The sequence below is a fragment of the Hippichthys cyanospilos genome, chromosome 9 (assembly GCF_059441005.1).
Source record: "Hippichthys cyanospilos isolate Australia breed blue-spotted pipefish chromosome 9, RoL_Hcya_1.0, whole genome shotgun sequence".
In the NCBI taxonomy this organism is placed as follows: domain Eukaryota; kingdom Metazoa; phylum Chordata; class Actinopteri; order Syngnathiformes; family Syngnathidae; genus Hippichthys; species Hippichthys cyanospilos.
In genome coordinates this window covers 19,272,164-19,291,327 of record NC_142377.1, presented here as the reverse complement: position 1 = coordinate 19,291,327, position 19,164 = coordinate 19,272,164, and the positions used below count along the sequence as shown (strand labels likewise).

At 40.1% G+C, this 19,164-nt stretch overlaps 1 protein-coding gene and 1 long non-coding RNA gene across 5 annotated transcripts in view; one reads left to right on the top strand and one right to left on the bottom strand.

Annotated features, from left to right (window-relative positions):
- Window positions 1-19,164, top strand: part of LOC148419321 (uncharacterized) — a 73,278-nt gene that overhangs the window by 19,706 nt on the left and 34,408 nt on the right. Inside the window, exon 6 of the long non-coding RNA XR_015866560.1 lies at window positions 3,408-3,495. This is a non-coding gene — a long non-coding RNA (uncharacterized LOC148419321). The remainder of the gene's footprint in view (window positions 1-3,407; window positions 3,496-19,164) is intronic.
- The window catches only part of pax7a (paired box 7a), a 66,172-nt gene continuing 47,725 nt past the window's right edge, over window positions 718-19,164 (bottom strand). For all 4 annotated transcript variants that reach the window (XM_088422856.1, XM_088422855.1, XM_088422858.1 and 1 more), the window contains 2 exons: window positions 5,652-5,907; window positions 718-3,092 (listed from right to left, as the gene is read on the bottom strand). In XM_088422856.1, the coding sequence (XP_088278982.1) occupies window positions 2,977-3,092; window positions 5,652-5,907 (372 nt within the window). In that variant the 3' untranslated portion in view covers window positions 718-2,976. The remainder of the gene's footprint in view (window positions 3,093-5,651; window positions 5,908-19,164) is intronic.

Genomic DNA, 19,164 nt, shown 5'->3' with positions numbered 1-19,164 from the left:
AAGTAGTATATGATAACGTTAGCCACTTTACTTACAGTACTTAACTGCATTAGCTACCTTACAGTGGTACTGAAGCTGACAAACCAAGAAAAGGACAATGTGATTGGCTGCTGCAGCAGAGGAGGACTCACATTTGATACACAATGAAAGCTACACTCTGCACCTGACAGGTAAAATAGATAAACAATACCTTACTGGTTTTGACAGACTTGGATGGTTTTATATAACCACGACTTCTAAAACCGTGATATATTGCCAAACCGGCCCAATATATAGTTCGAATATAGTTTGCTTTCAGCTCTGTTGTATATCCTTCGGAATGCCAGCTTATTCATTTGTGTCCGCTGTGGTGGACATTTGTTTTTGATATATATCATTTGACTCATTCGAGCTAGCCTATCAAGTCTTTGTGTGCTCAGTAGACAACATCCAGGCCTTTCCAATGATGTCTCATGTGTTTGGGTGGCGTGCAATTAACTGTTGTCTTGCTGAAACAAAATGGACACAAACAAATCGGCTATGCTCTGGACGACTCTTATTATTCAAATATGTAGTTAATCTAGTTTATGTAAAAATGCATTAACTACATATTTGAATGCAACCATGTGAAAATGGCAAAAAAAGTTATTACATTTCCTCTAGGTATGGGGATTGCCTTCATTTTTCAAAGGATAATTTCATACTTTTTAAGGCAGACAACACAACATTTTGCCAAAGTTTCATTTGAATTGGGATCTTTATTTGATAACAGTTACGCCAGTGTTACAGTAAACACACCCACAGGCTGAAGGTAGTAAATACCAATACAAGTTTTCCCACTAGTCTAATATTCATAGAGCAGAATAAATTATACCATGATAATATACACACACATGCTGAACAGAAAGAGCAGGAACTCAGAAAAGCAACTAAAGTTGTTAATTCAGCTCATCGGGGCAACGGGGAGGAATAAGACGCTTTAAATATCCAAATGTTTATTGAGAGTTAGAAATGAGTTTGATACACTAAAGACGACTCTAATTCTTTTTCTTGCCTTTTTTTTTTTTAATTATTCACAAGTTCACAGGAGAAGCAGGTGATTCAGTGCATATGAATCCAACGCCACTCAGGTTTTTTTTTTCTTCTTTTTTTTTTTTGAGTGGAGGACGCTTGAATATGAAAACGGTCCAGTCCTGTCTGGCCAGCAGTAAAAAGATCCGCCGAGTGCTCGTGTCGGGGTCCATATGGAGCAGTTTTTGGTCCTTTCATTTGGACCGCATCTTCAGGGGAATTTATTCCACAGTGTTTACACATTCTGCTTCCCGAAGTGGGATTTAAACGCAATTAAATACAAAGTCCAACAAAACCAACAGAAAGCTAACAGACAGTCACTGTGAAATGGAAAGATTTGTTTTAGTATAAAACATAGTCTTTAGAAACAAAGAGACTGTACACGCTGGGAAATTTTGACCCCCCAAAATAGAAATATAATAAATGACACATGAAGAGATGCAGGTGGTACTAGATGAGGGCTATACCTGGACATTTAAATATTCAACCTTAAAAGTGGAAAATTACTTATGCCAAGAGTCGGTAGTATTTTTTTGTGTTAAATTATTCTTAATTTTTTCGTAAGAATGAAAAATCTTTCAATTTTTTTGATCCATCCCTTTTTTTTTGTAATATTGCAACTTTGGTCACGTGAATAGTTTTTTTAGAGTAATTAACTCAAATCTTGTTTTTGTAAACGGTTTTTATTTGTATAATTGGATTTTATTCGCGCCTATTTTCTCTTTGCTTACAAGAAAACAACACAATCTTACTATAATAAAAACCCTGATGAAGTACACAATTCCAGATTTCATTTTGAATTTTATAGACAAAGTCAAAGAAATTAATACAATGTAATAATTTTTCCATGAATTACAACAATTTGTTTTCATAATTTTAATTTTTCTTTCGTCTTTTAGTTTCCATACAATCATGACTGTATAGTCTTAAATTTGGGTATTTTTTTCAGAGTTTTTAACCATTTTCTTTTTCTGATAACAATTTTACAGGCGTTAATTAAAATTCAAAGGCAAACCATTTTAAGTGAAAAAACATATGGAGCAATAAGATGGTGAATAAATTGTGAACTTTATAAGGAAAGAATCGGGATGTCTTGAACTGTAGGAATTTCATTGGATTTTTTCCTTGCAAAATTGCATTTTTTTTTCCATTCATTGCAACTTGCAAACATACGTGCGTTATCCTTGTAGAAGTATAAATGCTGAACATTTGAGTAAATTGTCAACTTCACAGTCGAAAAATTACGTCTTGTTCATCTGTGCTTTTTTTCCCCATTTCAAAAGAAATTCTTTTACTTTTTTTTTTTGGAATGTTTTGGAAGGAATGCTTGTTTTGTGCAAGGCCAAGAGAGGTGCCTGATATTATATTTGTGTGATGTAATCAGCTTTACCCATTGGCAGACAGGATTTAGCATAATGTAGTCTGGCGTCCATATTTCCCAACAAAATACATTAATGTCCCCCAACCAAAGCTCCCCTTCCCCATGGACCGCGGCTAAGGATGGGATGAAGGTTAGAGGGGGACGTGGGTTTGGGTTTGGGGGGGTTCTATTGGCCGCCAAAACACTGCTTAAAATTCCCTGCAGATTCCCTCCAGCCAGACTTCCCACAGAGTGGCCAAGTGCTTTTGGAATGTCAAGATGAATATGAAAGCGGGAAGGTCAACCCTCAATAAAAAAAAATTAAAAATAATAAAATAAAAAGTAGCTCAGGGAGAAGAAGTGCAGCTCAGGGAAACAAAAACAATCCTCCTCCACGTCATGGAATAAGAACAACATATTAACAACAGTCATCCAGCAACAATAGTATTAACAATATGAAAAAAAAAAGCAGAGAAAGCAGTTGAAATGATATCATTAACTACTATCAACATCCAAGTCAAGTGGCTCCAAAGTGTCGGTCCAGTGGCGCGCCGTCTTTGCTAGCCTCAGTAGGCCTGACCCGTCTCCACCTGCAGCAGTCCCAGCACGGCTGAGTGGTCGCCCAGCTTCATCCTCCTCTGGGTGGACAAACTCACGTTCTTAGCCAGGTAGTCCACGGCAGCTAGCAACAAACAACAACAAATGCCCTCTGTTTAGAACTCACTCTCACAATGAATCTGAAAGGAGCTACTAAAATGGTAGCTTTCCCACAAAACTGTACATTTTTTTTTCATGAATCAGGTTTTCTTTTAGGGTTGAACAATTATTTGCATTATATTATTATATTATGTAACGATTTGAAAATAAAAAAAAAACACCTTGTAAAATGGTCATATATTCCAAACATAAATACATCTGAATGTGACCACATTGTGCATCGTTGACAGACCAAATGATGATTTATGCTATTGTCTACTTTCTGATACCAAATTGTCAGGTGCGCCTGGAGTTTGTAAGTGAAAACACCCTTGGCCTGCCAAAATGCCCAGCAAAGAGCAACGCAGTCTACCAAATTGCCACACAAGGTAAATTCGATTTGCCCCACCCTAAAAATTTGCCATTTTCTTTGGCTCATTCCATGTCTGTGTAAATCAAGCCCAAGAAGTGAATCCTCACAAAAAATGTTTCCCCATGATATTACAGCTTTTGCTGTAAATAAATTCTTTTTTTTAATGGTTAGAAATACAGCGTATTTCTTGTAACATTATATTCTTTTATAAATTATCATCAAACAGCTATTATCACAAAATTGTCTTTTTTATCTTCATGTTACAACTCAGTGCATTTTTTCCACAACATTTCAATTTCTATTTTGATGAATTTATATTTTGGTTATGTGGGTTTCTTGATAAAACCACAAGTAATCATTTGCCATAGTCCAGCTCTTTTCCCCTGTACTATCACTTTTTTTTTTTTTTGCCTCAGAATCGTTCAATCCCTCCTGTGATTGACTGCCAATTATTCTGAGATGTATCCTAGTCATGTGAGTGATGTATTATTGACTTAAGACCAGTTCAGTTTCAGTGATCAATGGGAAATAGTGTTTCGGAAGCCAGAGTGAAAGATTCTATTTGAAAAAAAGAACAAAAACAAAAACAAAAAAACAATGTTGGCATGCTGCTGGCATGCAGCATGTGAAGCCTGGTAGCGCCTTCATGCTGTCACTCAGCAAGAACCCCCTAATCTACCCCCCCCCCCCCCCCCCCCAACAGACACACACACACACACACCACCCATGAGTGTGCGAGTATGCGTGCCAGTCTTCATTACACTTGGCATCTGCGATTTCATGCCCTCCACACTCGGCGCAGGCTGATCATTTTCATCATCTGACGGCAGCTCCCTTTCCATTCATTAGCCGTCCACTGCGCTCAATCAGCGTCTTAATTAAGCCGGCATCAGCTCACATCCGCTTGACGCCACGTGACGCATCAGTGACGCAACGTGCTAGGTCTGAGAGGAAATACAAACAAATGACGCTCGGGGAGCTATGCTCCCTTTTTACCTTGTTGAATGGCCGCGACAGCATCAGTCAATTATGCTAATCTAATAAAGCTAACGCTTTCCTGCCCCCGGGCTCTATTGATGTGTGCGCGCGAGTGTGCGATGAAGGCGAAAGGAAGAGGTGGGCAAGAGGACATGGCGGCCCCGAGGGCGTGCCGCTCTTTGAAGTGGCCCTCTTGCTCTTTCCCATCCAAGTGGAGAGGGATGTGACTAAGGCATGATGGGGCAGCGAGGGGTGGGGGGAGTCTTTATCAACAGCATGTGTCTCGCCCTCCACTGACTAGGGTGCATAGGTGAAGATGGTGCCTGTAATGTTTGTAAAAATCTATGTTTGTATTTTGTAGAGGTGCGCATACAGACTGTTAACCAAAGTTAAATAAACAAATCGATAAATAAAACTTGGACTACAAGGCGGATCTTGGCTACTTATTTGGCCATTTTCACCTGTAAAGAGTTCATTATTTCATTGAACTTATTTGATGAATACATTACTCTTCATCTATAATTAGTGTCTTTACAAAAACATTTTCCGAGTGCTCAAGGCTCAATCATGGATCACGTTTGGTCAGGTGATGTTCTCAAGCTGGACCATGCTTTCATTGCTTGTTAGCATTTAGCAAATGTGAGGTTTTTTTCTGTGGTTTGTAATAGTATAACTTGTACGTGAAAAATAGTCTTCAAATTAATTTTGGACCGAATCACTTTTTATGTCCGAAAATGGCTAAATTTGTGGACTATCCCTTTAAAATGATTTGTTCTCAAAAATCAATAGTGCGCCTTGTCAAGTGTACTTCATCTATTGATGTCAGCTTTTAAATTTGTTGTTTTTAATTCAAATTCTGTCACCAACAATCTGAAAGATATGGTACCTTACATCTGTTTATAAATGATTACGTACGAGCACAATCTTATTTGAGCTTAATCTCGAATTGATGGAGAAGGTAAAGTTTGACTTTTTTGCTATATTAATTTGTTCCCTTATTGGGTTTGTTTGCATAGTTGTTTTTTTATAGTTGTTTTGCATTCTTGGATTTTGCGGGAAATTTGACATCCTAATTTGATTGGGTTTTTTTTTGTTGAAGTATTTTGCGTTCCTCTTATGTATTTTTGATATTTGAAGTGGCTTCATGAATCAATGAGGCAGACCGTCATAGGTGTATAGGTGGAGAGCGCTTACTCTGGCCGTACTGGCTGTACTGGTAGCCGGCGGCGGCTGCGACGGGGTCTACGCTGTAGCTGGTGGCGCTGTAGGTGGGGGGGCAATAGGACTGCGAGGAGGCCAGGCTGTCCACGCTCTTAATGGGGTCGGAGCGCTGGCTGCAGCTGGCCGAGATAGGGTTGGAGGCGTCCAGGCTGCCGTGCAGGGGCGAGATGGAGAAGTCATGCTGTGGCTGCGAGGGCACCGCGCTCCCGTTGCTAAGGATGCTCATCACCTGTGGGCGTGCCAAACAACCAGAATGTCAAAAAAAATCAACACCTCATGCAAATTTCACAAAAGTTGCTGTGGAAGGCTTTGGGATTCAAGAAACCAATGTTTTAATAACCGATAAGTTGCCGAGAATTTTATTTTTGATTATTCAAGCAGTCGGATATGAAAATTATTTTTTCTGGTGTCGGTCGTAATCCGAGTACGCTTTTCACATTTGCTCAACCATGAGCATAACTAGGCCGGTCAATAATTCATCAAAAAAAGGGGGGTTGCCCGAAAACATTAAAAAAATTATGCCAGGGCTGTCCAAACATTTTTGCCTGCTGCGCTACTTTTCCGACAGCCAACCTCCTGCGATCAACGTTGGGGGTGTGTTCTTTGGAACGTGATTTGTTGACTTTGTTGACTAAAAAGCAGCAATCAAGCGATGACTGGCGTTCTTATTTCAATTGACGCTCCTTTTTCTTGACTGACGTTCTTTTTATCAGCTGATTTTTTTTAATTTTTTCATAAGATGTCATGCGGGGTACAGAAATAGCTAGACGGCTGACCGGAAGACCACAGGCGACGGACGCATTGAGCACCCCTTACTTATGCTATTATGCTAATGATTTGTGTCTTAGCATCACATATATAAAACTGGATTCATAATGGCAGCTCTAACATTGTTGGGTGTATATGTCATACTTTTTATGGGATTTCAGACTCGAACGTGACACACACTTTTTAAAATATTGAATTTCTCTTTGAAGACAACCGTGTTCACAATTTTACAAATGCATTCCCTGCTTATTTTACATTTCTTTTTTGTTTTACTTAGTACATTGCATGAAATTTTAACTGGAATATGTCTGTGGGGTATATGAAAAGTTTGAAGCATCATGAATAAGAAGCATGTCCCCCAAAAAAATCATCTCTCGTGGGATAAAAGTGATTCAGCACCTTTGGAGCAAGTGTTCAGCTTTTGACGGACACTATTTTGAAAAATAAACGTTCAAAATTTGTGGCCACGCCCCCGGGTGAAAGGCAGGGTAAGCCCTGGACTCGTCGCCAGAAAGGCTGCATTTCCACTTGGAATTGATCAAAAAAGGGATGAAGCGGCCCGTCTTTTTCTTAAAGATGAGCCGGGGTTGAAGGAAACAAGGGTGACTGTTTCCATTAGCTGGCACTGTCACTGAGTGTTCCGATGAGGGACACCGGGATCCCGAGGCTATAATAGACTCGCCGCCCGTGCCAGACGGCCCCCGTCCCGAGGCCCGAGGCCAGAGCCGGAGCCGGCGGCACAACAAGCGCCGAGGGAGTCCCTAATCCCTCGCCCCCAAACCAGTCATCTCATGAATAGTAATGGACTTGGAACTGGTAAATGATCCTCTCAGATCCCCGCGCGGAGCCCGAGAGGCCCGCTGATACTGCAGGTTAGGGCTCGCCCCGCAATATGACGGGGCGCGCATTATTCCCACTGCATAAAGCTTCCAATTCAATATTCTAGATTATTGTAATAGCATGTGACATTCGCCAGAGGAAGCGCTCAAAATGTGTTCAAATGGAGGAGATTACCGCCAGTTGTGCTCGACTCTCAAGCACCTTGTTATAGAGGCTGGATTTAACAAGAAAAAAATGTATTGCAGTTTGCGTAGAATTTCCTATATTGATACAGAAAAAATATACAAAATACTCACTAGGACGATTTTAAAAAGGTTAAAATACAAAAAATGCTGGAAATATTAGTAATAATAATAATAGGAGGATACACTGAATCCTGAAGCAGACAGTAGAAATTATGCTACCAAAAAAATAGTGTACAGAATGTATAAAGTAAAAATCTTAGAAAAACACTACATAATGAACTATATGATTTATATTGTAAAAATTATCCCTATATAATATGGCTGTAAAAACAACTGATTTGAATCAAAGATGTTTCGTATTGAATTGTTAAAATTGTTGAGTAATGTTTCACATCATCTAAATGATGAGCTATAGCTAAACTACTGACAAGTTATTTTAAATATGAGCAAAATTACTTCAGAAGAAGAAAAATATTTGCATCCTATCCTTTTGAGCTGTATCACAACACTGTGTGTGTATATATATATATATATATATATATATATATATTCCCATAGCAAAAAGATAGTTTGAAAAAAAAGGGAAAAGCAGATTTGTGTCCCACACATTTCCCTCCTATGGCGAGCAGGCCTTCCTCTCAACATCAGGTTCATGTTTAGCTTGGCTACGCTACGCTGACCTGTGACCCCCTGGGCTGCTAAACCAATTAGGCCATCACGGAGGCCGTCGCCACACAGACATATGCGGGGAGCCAGTGCAGGAAGAATCCAGCCTTTTCTACATTTATCACATCCTTTGGAACTCGGAAGCGCCCTCACACACTGCTGCATTTATTTCCACGGGATCATCTGTTCTACCCGTATGACGTGTCATTTTCTTGGGAGAGAGCTTCACAGGAAGGAAGTTTAACAAAGTGTCCTGCAGGGAGAGTCCATTTTAGCTATTTAATTGAAGCTCGATTGCATCGCCACCCCCTGATGAAGCGCAATGGCTAACAATTGCTGCAATTAATATTCACGCTCATAAAAGTTCTTCAAAAGAAAATGGATGCCTTATCTCAAAAAATGGCCGTCATCGCACTTTTTTTCTATTTTAGTGGATCGGATGGGTCAGACAGTGCCGTCAGTAATTCTCCAAAAGAAAAAAAATGCCTTTAATCCTTTTATTTTTGCTGAAGCAGCACAGATAAGCACTTTTCTTACAGCACCCTATGGGAAGTTTGGTTAAAAATACTAATGAAGGGTATGTTGGTATACTCTAATAAGAATCGAATAAAATTTCCACCAAAATGTTATCAGAATTAACAAGTTAATTTTATCAAAGCAAAAAGTTTTGTGGTTTTGACATCCAACCTGTTGATTTTGTTGCATGTTTTCTAGAACATTTATATGTAAGACAATAATGAAATAAATTATATAATATACTGTAAAATATATACAGTATATAGTATTTGCTCTACATATATGTGTACTGTGTTTTTTTATTTGACTTGAAAAATGACTTTGTCCCCTACATTGTGACACCAACAGAAAGAAACCATAAGAAACCATTTACTGAAATTAAAAATGTTATTCTGAGCATTCTGTGCATTTTAGACAGCACTAAAACTGAGTTTGTTTGTTTGCCATAAAAGTTTAAAATGCATTTTCAAATCATGAAAAATTATCGCTCAATCAATATATGATGTGCTTTGTGGACTTTCCTACTGAATTTAACTAAATTTAAAATTGTAACCCAATGTAACCTTTTGAAAAACATTCTAGCAAAACATTGACTATTGAGACTTTAGGATGTGTTGCTTGGGAAACACAACATTTTTGCTGATTTTCTTGCTAAATCCTTTTGTGAAAATTTTGATCAAGCATACAATGCAAAATCAGGTTGTGAAAATGTTTTCGACAGACATTTCTGCACAATATTTAACAATATAGCTTTTATATAATATACTTTTGCTTTTGTGCTGGATTTTTGGCATCAAAGTTGGACAAAAGAATAACAGCCTTATTTATTTATTTATTTATTTGCCTTACTCTTCACACCCCTATCTCCTCCCTATTCCTCTTGCTGCTCGTTTGTTGCTGGTGCAAGTGCGAGTTCTGCTTGAGGAGATAATGCGAGCCAGGACTTTAGTTTAAAGGACAATGCTCCGGGCTGTTCCCTCTAACCCCCTCCTCCCTCTACAGATAGATTACTTTAAAAATAATAACAAAAAAGTAATTAATTCTCTCAAGTTGGGAGCCCCTCAGCCTGCGGAGAATTGTAAATTGATACAATGTGCATCCTTTCAGATAAATAAATAGCGTACTTGAGGCACATAAAGAGCTCCTTTCATTGCTCCCTTCTCATGTCTGCAACAGTCGCATTGCATTTTTTTTTTTTTGTCTGTGCAAATGTTTGATGACTTTCTTTTTGTGTCTTGGTGTGCTGCGTGGAAATTAAAGCAAAATACAATACAATACAAAATACAATCCTGAAGTGAAATGTTCAGATTTTGACATGCCTGCAGGTAGTGTGTATGTAGAGATGTGAAGAGAATGTCATATAGAAAGGAATGACAAACATTTATGAAATTATTTATTACTGATATTGATAATAATTATTATTATTAATGATTTGTGTGGTTTTATGCTGAGCATCTGCTGCAGGGAGTGTAAAAAATATGTAAGAGTGGAAATATGAGGACTGGTGGAAAGATGTCAGCCCTGCTAGATACACGAATAGCATGTGAAACCAAATAGGCACGCAATGATACTTTTTAAAGTGAAATCTGTTGTAGTTTTTTCATATTCTAACACTTACAGCCATGCGAAGGGAAAAAAGGATTGTGGAAATGTGAAGGCTTATTGCAGAGGTTTTAGAGATGCCAATAGAAAGTGGCGTTTAAATAAAAAAAACTTGCATTTATACGATTTAAAATACAATTCTTCAGTGAAATCTGCTGCTTTTCCTCCCCTTTGAACACCTGCAACTTTGAGTATTGAAAAGACTGGCGACTGGAAAGGCCAGAAGAAAGAGGGCATGGATACAAGAGACACCAAAAGAAAATGAATTCCGGAGTGAAATCTTCTGCGTAGTCACCCATTCAGCCACCTACAGCAGTGTTTGTAAAAAAAAGAAGCGAGTGGAACCGTGAAGGCCGATAGAAGGAGGGCAGGGGTGCTGGAGACTCCAATAGAAACCGATGAAGGAAATAAAGACATGCAATAATGTGACAGAAAATATATAATTATAGAGTGAAATCTGTAGCTTTTGCCTCCCAAACACCTGCAGCGGTGTGTGTGTGTGTATATATATATATATAAGTGAAATATATATATATATAAGTGAAATATATACCTTTTTGAACACCTACAGCAGAAAGTATTAAAAGAAAAAAAGCTGGGAATTTACAGGCCTACAGGAGAAGGGCATGGGTACTCGAGACGTGAAGAGAAAGTGATATTGAAATGGAAAACCTGTATTAATGTGGTTTAGAATGGAATTATCAACCGGAATGAGTTGGTTTTCCTCTTATTTGAACACCTGCAGATGTGAGCTTTCAGAAGGAAGGAGAGTGGTAATGCAAAGGCCTAGAGAAAAAGGTCATGGGTACTCAACGTGCGAAGAGAAAGTGACACTGGATTGAAACCTATCCTATCCTGTCCGAACACCTTCACCAAAAAAAAAAAAAAAAAAGAAAAAGTCTACGGAAGGAGGGTAGGAGTGCTTGAGATGTGAAAAGAAAATGATACTGAAATGAAAACTTGCAATAATACTGTTTAAAATTAAATTCTTTGTGAAACCTGCTACTTATCCTCCCATTTTAACACATGCAGAAGTAAATGATTGAAAAAAGGAAAGCATCGCAATAGATGGAGTGAAGAGAATGTGATACGGAAATGAAAAATTTGGATGAATACTATGGATGTTCAATAACTCTCTTTTTAGACCGATACTAGAAGAGGTACTGATTTCTTGAATAGTTTCCAATACCAAGTATTGAATACCACTAAAACACTAAAATTCCCTCAAAACAATGAAAACATTTGAAAGAAAGTCAAAATTAATTCAACAATTACATGGTTCACCTTTCGCAGTCTCTCAACTTCATGCATTTTTTTTGTTTGTTTTTTTTCCACTTTCTACAAAGGTTTGAACTTTGAGTGTTTTTACAGAGGAAAAAAAAAGAGAGAAAATGTTAATGCGTGCTTGATTAAAAGTGCATTAAGTGTCAGGGGAGCAGGTTTTACCACCTTAAAACATACATGATAAATCAAAAACATGATTAATTAAAATACAATAAATTAAAATATACAGTATCATTAACTAAAAACTTGTAAAACAAGTGACAAACAAAAGAATATATCATAAAATAAACTTACATTTAATAGGAACAATCATTTCAAACTCTATGCCAAAGCTGTTACCTATTTTAGGTATTAATTGATTGAGTATTGTAGGAACATAACCCCAGCAATAAAACACAGTAGAGCATTTTTCCTTAACATTTCATGAAATTAATAGCAATTTTCTTCTAGACTTCCCATTTATAATTTGTAATTAAAATCAATACTATCAAGAGGACAATTTAGAGAATAAAATCTGCAATTTATCCTCACCTGCTCCAATAAAGTGAAAATGTGAAGCCCTCAGAAAAAGGGCAAGAGTGCTCGAGAAGTGAAGATAAAATAATGAAAGGGAAACTATGCATTAATACTGTTAAAAATCCTGTTCTGCTGTGAAATCTAAAAAAAAAAATAGCAGGGGAATCCATGTATATAAAATAAGGGAGAGTATGCATTGGGTAGATTATTGAAGAAGCATACGCGTTCTCAACATAGAAGGAATGCAAAATGAGATAGAAAGGAAAAAAATGGGCAATAATGCTGTCTCAAATGAAATCCTGAATTGAAATGTGCAACTTTTGAGAACCTTCAGCAGTAGATGTCAGACTAATGGTAGAGTGAAAATGAAATAGTGATCGGGATGCCACTAGAAAATGGTATTGAACATTTGAACATGTTTAACACTGTTAAAATACAATTCCGCAGTGAAATCCTCTGCGTATTTGCGCACCTGCAGCAGTGTGTTTAAAAAAAAAAAAAAGAGTGGAAATGTGACAGCCTATTGAAGGAGGGCAGGGGTGCTCAAGACGCGAATAGAAAGTGATATTGAGTGCGAGGGAAGTGGGTGGGGGGAGTACAAAGCCTCCTGTAGGACTGCGCTGGCCCGAGGGCTCGCCTGCCTGGAGAGCTGATAGCGAGAGCCCCTCTGTTCCATCCAGCGCAGCCGCAGCTCCACAAATACTCTTAATCTGCGCAAGACTGGATTAGTTCCTCTGTCACCGATAGCTGCGGCGCTCTGCCCAAATGAAATGCCCCCGAGATGTACCTTTAAGTTAGGCAGAGGTCAAAGGGGGCCAGACGAGAGGTGGGGGAATAAAATAAGCGCGGGCGAAATGCACGCCAGTTATCTGAACGCTGCAGAATGTAGCATCTCAGCACCTTGGAAGATGGAGAGCGATTAGTGGAGATCGGCGCATATGACGCTTGAATTGCAGATCGATATTTGCAAGGGTCGGTCCTCGAGGCAGGATTACGGCCGTTGTTCATCCTGGAAGTGTCTGACTTTGACAAGGGACAGCTAACTATTCCTAAACGCACACACTCGACCCCGAGAAAGAAATCGTGGGCTCCGATGGCCTGTCATCCTTAAAGTCTTTTATTTTTGTATGTTATTTATTTTTTAGTTATCTGTAACATGCCTAACCCTAAAAACTGATTGAAAAGCTATATATGATAAACCAGCCTAGGCCTGCAGTTAAAAATCAGTTTTAGTCAATTGTGGTAGAATATTCTGCCAATTGATTAATAAAATAAAAACACTTAATTTACATTCCTTTATTAAGCAGTATAGATATGGATTTTTTGTTTGTTTTTATCAAATTGGCAGTGCAGATGCTGTTGCAGTTGGCAGTGCAATTTTTTCATGATCCGGATGCTGCTCTGGTTTGTAACACGTCATCTTATCGTCCAAACTATTGATCATTGTTTTCCGAAATAAAAGTCAATATTTGAAAATTCTGAGATTACACAATGCTCTGAGATTACACAATGCTCATCAGTTGCTGTCCTAGAGAGCAAAAAAATCTGACATTTTGCCAGTAGCAAGGGGTTGCTATATCGAGGTGTGAATGTGAGCAGCAGTAAGAATAGGCAGTAGCAATGTGCGTAAAATGTCTAAAGAATAAACCAAAGGGAAGTCCAAAGTGGAAGATGTAAAAATGGAAGTAAGATGACTATGAATTAGTTTTACTATTTGTCTGTTTTTTGGTGTGGACGGAAGGAGGCAGAAGCAGGGAGGGGTCGAGGCACACAGGAAAGGCCCTGTGAAGAGTGACAGCTTGTTCCAGCGGCTGCTAATCATCCTCATCTGCGCCTCTCATGTCAATGCCCACTTTCTGTCAGTGCCAATCAGCCACTTAATTGAACACAATTAGCACCCCACCCCAACACCGCATTCTTCAAAGACCCTCCATCCCCCCGTCCCACTACCTCATTCCTGGTGGAAGACACTTTTCACTTGTTATTAATGTGCCGCAGCCAATTAAGGCAGTGGCATGCGGGCCAAAGCCCATCATCTGCTGCCTGCCACCACAGCGCCCCCCCCCCCCCCCCCCCCCCCCCCCCCCCCGTGCACCGCGCCACCTCCACCGTGACCAAAACGCTTTAATTCAATTTATGCAATCGCTGTTATTTTTAAATAGTCATTTTGTCTGCTCAGAAGAGGGGCCTGACTGCCCGCTGGGCTGGCCCCCTCATCTCATGTGAGGGGAGGGAGGAGGGGGACGCTTGGGGGTGCAGGAGTTGACTCCTCGATAGTTGGTTTATTAGATAAGGTCGATTGGGCCTCCTATTTAAGATGGTGAATTTGACAGCTATAAGGTCTGACTTTGGTCATTTATGCAAGGACATGTATGGCATGTTTTATATATATATATATATATATATATATATATATATATATATATATATATATATATATATATAAATTTTCCCAGCAAATAATTTCTGTAATGCTTTAAACTAAATCCTTATTCTATACCTTTATAAGCTAATGCATTGAGCATTGACCCCAAATCATTCAAACTACCACACATGTCCCTTATCTCACATTTTCATCGATGTCTCTAGTAATGCCGTTACATCTGAGCGAGCACAGCTGTCCACTAACCTCTTAAACACACCCGAGTAGAAGCTATAAAGTCCCCACCCCGCACTAACCAGAGGTTAATATGTCGTCTATTGGACTGCAATTGGAGAATGTGTGGGGAGCAGTCGTCTATTCTTTGCTAGTGATATGCTTGAGTAACTATGGGATGGATTCAGCCACTGGGAACAAGAGAGGCCCCCTTTCAAAAGGGCACGCACGCACACACACACACACACACATAGACTTCGAAATTAAACGGCAGATTTTCTGATTCCAGGAGAGTGGTTTTGGCGTGTGTGTGTGCAGCAGGAGGAGGAAAGTGAGGCGGATGGAGAGCAGGCTGGAGGAAGACAAGGAGAATGATGGGGAGAAGGAGGAGGCGGGGTGGGGATGGTTTGTTTGCTAAAACCAGCAGGGGCCAGGCTTGGTGAAAAATGTCAGGTCAAATTGTTCTTGACAGTGCTAATATCTGCACCTCATAGTCATAATTACATGTAAATAAATAGTGAAATAGCTCTCAGCTGGAGGCTGAGTGGGCAGCTACCGTCAAGCCGCAAAACCCAGCTGAGCTCCGGCCGAGTGGGCTCGTTTTATTGGCCGGCCCGACGCTAGCATTGTGAATAAACTTTGACGCAAAGGGGGGTCGCCGCCATGAAAGTGTAGGTGAGAGGGGAGGGGGTGAAAAGTCGGAATGGAGTATCAATCACATCAATGCACCTGTCAGAGTGGCATCTGGAACTAACAGGAAGCACATGCTGCGTGCGCGCGCACACACAACATCCGCGAGCTCCATGGCAGGTTCACGGCAAAAACAACCCTCTGGACATCCCATAATATCCTCTCGCTCACCTTTGAACTCCCAGAGGAAGAGAAAGGGGTCACCTCCAATGTGACACCTGCCCGCCAAATTGCTGAAGACAAGTAGATTTTATTGGTTCTCAATGCCAAAAGACATTCATTGTGTGACAACTAGTAAGCTCTCGTTCATCTCTACTTGTTGGCTACACGACATTACTGAAAATTTCAGTAACATGAAGGCATACATTGAGCTTGCCAGCATTCAGTTTGTCCAAATTTCAAGCAAGATGGGGAAAAAAAGTTGGGTGACTTTAAAAATAGGTCAACTAAAAATGACTGTCTTGACATTTAGCTCCATTGCTACCCTTGGTGCACTACCCTTGGTCCCCCAATCCATGGACTTGCATCTTGTGGTAGGATCCAAGGGTGTTGCATGCAGTGTGCGCTGAGAGATGGTGGTATCTCCCCAGAATCTAGCTTTGAAAATGTGGAAAATCCACTCATTGGAAGGAAAAAAAAGCCTGAGGTGGTGTGCTCGGCTTTTGTACCAGTCCTATTGAGAGGAGTCGAACTCTCTTCCACTCATGAGTTGCCCCTAGTGCAGAGTAGGTGAGAGCATACCTTTTGTCCCATGGCTGAGTTTCTGTACGTTACGGTGCTTCACGGTTGCCAAGAAGGTAGCCTTATTCCTCTTTCATGTGGAGGACAGGTCCTTTATATCATTTGTGCTTTTGCACGAGGTAGTAGCTCAGAGTACTCTCTCTATTTGGAGTTCTTTGGGTGTTGCCGGAGACCACAACCTCTGGGTGTGAGGGTCGGACTTCTATGTTCGTCACAGATAGTCCATATCAAACACCATGTTCAAACATAAGAGTTTCTGTATGTGCACATACGAGCATACCCTAGGCCGGCATTACATGGTCAACTCCAGGCTTTGTGTCTTGGATACCACTCAAGTAAAGAGACGAACCAGAACCGTCAGCCGTGCTGCTTCAGCCTAGCAAAGTCTTATGAAGGTTATCTGGACAAGTTCCCTATCAGAGGGAGCTTTGACTCCTACTTTTGGTACAATTTAGACACAATCCCAGGAAAGATGGCCATGCTGCTAATAAGCTGGGTACGTGGAATCCGACTTCAGAGGGAAACACTTTGAATTGGAAGGAGTTTGGTGAGTCCAGGCAGCTTTGAGAAACTTCAGATCCATCTGGGCAGCGCACCATCAACAGTGTGTATCGTGGAGATGGGACAGTAGTGACCTAGGCCCAGGGTGTTTCGAGTCTTTGGGGAGAATTCTTCAAAGACCTCAGCGATTTCTTCAAGACACCTTCCTTTGAGGAAGTAGTTGAGCGACTGACTGATGTAGGCTCTCGTCTCTGGGGTTTAAGTCACCGAGTTAGTTCAAAAAGCTCCTCGTGGATGAGATTCGAACAAACAACTCAAACAAGTGTTTATAAAGTAATGAGTAGCCTCTAAAAAGTTGTCATGATGCTGTTATCGGGGTCCTTCGAGAGAAAGGCGATGCCAGCAAAAGTCACCTTCAAGTGGACGGATGAGCTAGTATCATTGGCGTCTATTTTAGATGGCATCCAAGTTTTGCGCCTCCACTGTAATAAAGGCGGCAGTAGTAGGCCTGTGCACCTTATAGGCATCGCGGATGCGTGGGACACACAGCATGTGAATCAGTCGCAGTCATTTTGCTCCTTAAATCCCCATCTTCTAGGATTTACCCAAATTCATATTGGCTGCCTCGGCGAGATAAATGTAAATCACATTCCCCTTATATTTATTATTTATCGGGATGCGGCAGCTCACTTTCAGCGGGAAATATCTCGCACTCGCACACAAACACCCTTGCATTTAAATAGCATTTTTATTGTCCGCCTTAGCCTTTCATCTGGGCGCTGGCTCTCCAGGGGAGAGACGTTTTGGAGCTCGGGAGGAAGGTGGCGGTGGAGGTGGTGGGGTGGGGTGGGGTGGGGGGGGGGGGGGGGGGGGGGGGTAGTGAGCGCGCCATGACATGAAGCCAAATGGAGAGGAAGGGAAGGTTGCTAGGTGAGAAATAAGAGCATGAATACGCCACGCCAACACCATATTTGGTAGCGATTGCTTCACTTAGTTGCCAGGGAGACATACAGAAAGCAAAATCTCCGATTCCGACATGATTATCAATGCAGCCGATAATCCTCAAACAGCATCGCATCTCATTTTTCAGGAGGGATGGTGCATAGGTCAAGGAAATCAGGATTTAAATTTTCTACATTTTTATTTTATTTATTCATTTTGGGATTACAGTTGACAATTATTTTAACAATCGTTTGTTGATTATTTTGTCAGTTAATCAATGAATTGGATTTTAGAAATGTTTTCATTTACATGCATTAGTTCAAAACCAGGACATTATTTCGAATTGACCTTGAGGAAAATGTTAAATTAATGAATTAAATTAATTTATATTCAGTTGCTTGTTTGTTCGGTTGCTTGTCAGACGGAATTTAATAAAATATAATTTTATATCCAAAATAATATATATATTTTTTTTCAAAGTGAAAAACAAACATTTGCAAATGTTTTATTTCGATTAAACTCAAACATAATAATTCTGCTTTGGGCAATGACAGAAACCAGATATTTACAGTTGAGAGGCTAAAGTTCCAAGGATTTGGACAATTTTAAACGAAACTAGCTCTATAAACGATTACTCAAAAGTAGATTATTTTTTATAATCAATTATTTTTTATTTAATCATTTATCAGTAAATGTTCTCTAACCTCCAACCTCTAATTTATTTTCAATTGGGTTTTGATACAAATTAGAAATGTGGTGGAAAAGATTCCACTCAAATGGGCTAGTTTGCACAAATCCTCTTGTCAGAGAGCTCGAGAAAGATCAATACTGGTATTCTGAAGATTGTGTGAATGAGGCTACCACATAAATGCGTATTTGGTTTCGGTGGACTTTTCTTACAACTTTCAAGTCACGTAGTAAAAAAACAAAAACATCTCAAATTTGGCGTTGATTCCAATCAGCAATGTAGAGGACTTTGCAGAGTTTTTTTTCCTCATTCAACATGTGCTGCTATTGATAGAAACAGATGCCCCGTACATGCTGTTACATCTCAGTAAATGGGAGCATTTAGCTGAGTACACACACACACACACACACATACACACCGCTTGTGTAGTGCGTGTTAGTGATGTCACAGTCGGCGCAGGTTTCCTCAGAGTTCAGAAGTATTGCAAACACAACAGGCAGCAGTAATAATCTGTGCACAAACAGTATAGCCACTGGATATGATTTACAGTCTCCTGGATTTTCTTGGCAGCTGCCAACAGCGGGTGTCTTTATTTTTTTATTTATGTTTTTTTTAAACAGAAAGCCTCTTACATCTTTTTTTTTTAAATCGTTGCCAAATTGAAACAGCATTTGTTTTAATGGGACTTCTAATTAACCACTACGTACCCCCCACCCCACGGTTCCTGCACCCCCCTTGCTGAGCGAGCGGTGGTGCTGTGAATGCAGGCGGGCAATGTGCTCATCCCCTTTGATTTGTTGTCAGCGGCGGCTGCCAGCTGACACAGTGCCCAGTGAGAGGCTTAATGCCCAAGTTTTAATAGTGTGGGGGACTACACCAACCCCCCCCACCCTTACCCCCAACCCTGTCTCTCATTGGTATTCAGGTGCAGGGTGTCTTGTTAGAAGTCAG